This window comes from Parus major, unplaced genomic scaffold, assembly GCF_001522545.3.
Source record: "Parus major isolate Abel unplaced genomic scaffold, Parus_major1.1 Scaffold970, whole genome shotgun sequence".
Taxonomy (NCBI): Eukaryota; Metazoa; Chordata; class Aves; order Passeriformes; family Paridae; genus Parus; species Parus major.
The window spans coordinates 1,541-4,036 of NW_015379844.1; the positions used below are offsets into that span (position 1 = coordinate 1,541).

A 2,496-nucleotide genomic window follows, 5' to 3' on the forward strand; every position below is an offset into this window, starting at 1 on the left:
GGGGTGGAGCTGACCCGCGAGGACGCCTTCAAGTACCGCTTCAAGAAGGACGGCAAGAAGCACTTCCTGATCCTCAACGAGGCCACCAAGGAGGACACCGGCCGCTACCGCATCCTCACCAACGGCGGCGAGGCCGAGGCCGAGCTCATCGTGGAAGGTGGGACCTCCTGGGACCTCCTGGGACCTTCTGGGACCTTCTGGGAGCTTCTGGGACCTCCTGGGAGCTTCTGGGAGCTTCTGGGACCTTCTGGGAGCTTCTGGGAGCTTCTGTGAGCTCCTGGGAGCTTCTGGGAGCTTCTGGGAGCTTTTGGAACCTTCTGGGACCTTCTGGGACCTTCTGGGAGCTCCTGGAACCTTCTGGGACCTTCTGGGACCTTCTGGGAGCTTCTGGGAGCTTCTGGGAGCTTCTGGGACCTTCTGGGAGCTCCTGGGAGCTTCTGGGACCTTCTGGGAGCTCCTGGGAGCTTCTGGGACCTCCTGGGAGCTTTTGGAAGGTCCTGGAGATGCTTGAGGGACACCTTGGAGAAGGTTCTGGAGATCTCCAGAAGGTCCAGGGGGATCTGGAGAGTGCTGAGAGCTTCTGGGAGCTCCTGGGACCTCCTGGGAGCTTCTGGGAGCTCCTGGGACCTCCTGGGAGCTTCTGGGACCTTCTGGGACCTTCTGGGACCTTCTGGGAGCTTCTGGGACCTTCTGGGAGCTCCTGGGAGCTTCTGGGACCTCCTGGGAGCTTCCGGGAGCTTCTGGGAGCTTCTGGGACCTTCTGGGAGCTTCTGGGACCTTCTGGGACCTCCTGGGAGCTTCTGGGACCTCCTGGGACCTTCTGGGAGCTTCTGGGACCTTCTGGGAGCTTCTGGGACCTTCTGGGAGCTCCTGGGAGCTTCTGGGACCTCCTGGGACCTCCTGGGACCTTCTGGGAGCTTCTGGGAGCTTCTGGAACCTCCTGGGAGCTTCTGGGAGCTTCTGGAAGGTCCTGGAGATGCTTCTGGGAGCTTCTGGGACCTCCTGGGAGCTTCTGGAAGGTCCTGGAGATGTGTGAGGGTCACATCTGAGAAGGTTCTGGAAATCTCCAGAAGGTCCAGGGGGATCTGGAGAGTGCTGGGACCTTCTGGGAGCTTCTGGGAGCTTCTGGGAGGTCCTGGAGATGCTTGAGGGACACCTTGGAGAAGGTTCTGGAAGTCTCCAGAAGGTCCAGAGGGATCTGGAGAGTGCTGGGAGCTTCTGGGAGCTTCTGGGAGCTTCTGGGAGCTNCTGTGTGTCCGTGTGTCCATCTGGGTGTCCGTGTGTCCATCCCGTGTGTCCGGCTGTGTGTCCATCTGTGTCCGTGTGTCCATCTGTGTCCATCTGGGTGTCCGTGTGTCCATCCCGTGTGTCCATCTGTGTGTCCGGCTGTGTGTCCATCCCGTGTGTGTGTCCGTGTGTCCATCTGGGTGTCTGTGTGTCCATCCCGTGTGTCCGGCTGTGTGTCCATCTGTGTCCGGGTGTCCATCTGTGTCCATCTGTGTGTCCATGTGTCCATCTGTGTCCGGCTGTGTGTCCGTGTGTCCGGCTGTGTGTGTGTCCGTGTGTCCATCCTGTGGCCGTGTGTCCACCCCATGTCCACCTTGTGTCCACCCCACGCCCACCCCGTGTCCACCTCACGCCCACCGCGTGTCCACCCCGTGTCCACCTCGTGTCCACCCCACGCCCACCACGTGTCCACCTGTGTCCACCTTGTGTCCATCTCCAAATCTACCTTGTGTCCACCCCACGCCCACCTTGTGTCCACCCCATGTCCATCTCCACCTCCACCCCCCGCCCACCCCGTGTCCACCCCATGTCCACCTCGTGTCCATCTCCAAATCCACCCCACGTCCACTCTGTGTCCACCCCGTGTCCACCTTGTGTCCATCTCCAAATACACCTCATGTCCACCCCATGTCCACCTTGTGTCCACCTCTGTCCACCCCGTGTCCATCTCCAAATCCACCCCATGTCCACCATGGGTCCATCCCATGCCCACCCCGTGTCCACCTTGTGTCCACCTTGTGTCCACCTTGTGTCCATCTCCAAATACACCCCACGTCCACCTGTGTCCATTCCATGTCCACCTCGTGTCCACCCCGTGTCCACCCCACGCCCACCGTGTGTCCACCACGGGTCCAGCCGTGTCCATCTCCAAATCCACCCCGTGTCCATCCCATGTCCACCCCACGCCCACCGTGTGTCCACCCCACGTCAACCTTGTGTCCACCCCACCTCCACCCCGTGTCCACCTTGTGTCCATCTCCAAATCCACCCCACGTCCACCTGTGTCCACCTCATGTCCACCTTGTGTCCATCTCCAAATCCACCCCGTGTCCATCCCATGTCCACCTTGTGTCCACCCCACACCCACCCCGTGTCCACCCCGTGTCCACCCCACGTCCATCCCATGTCCACCTGTGTCCACCTTGTGTCCACCTCACACCCACCTTGTGTCCACCCATGTCCATCTCCAAATCCACCCCATGAGTCCAC

The 2,496-nt window shown here is 60.9% G+C and overlaps 1 protein-coding gene across 1 annotated transcript in view; it reads left to right on the plus strand.

The window, feature by feature from the left end:
- Positions 1-9: 9 nt before the first annotated feature.
- LOC107199536 (36.4 kDa proline-rich protein-like) overlaps positions 10-2,496 on the plus strand; it is a gene marked incomplete at both ends in the record, with an annotated part of 5,199 nt that continues 2,712 nt past the window's right edge. The window contains one exon of the mRNA XM_015616854.1: positions 10-157. Coding sequence (XP_015472340.1) covers positions 10-157 — 148 coding nt within the window. The remainder of the gene's footprint in view (positions 158-2,496) is intronic.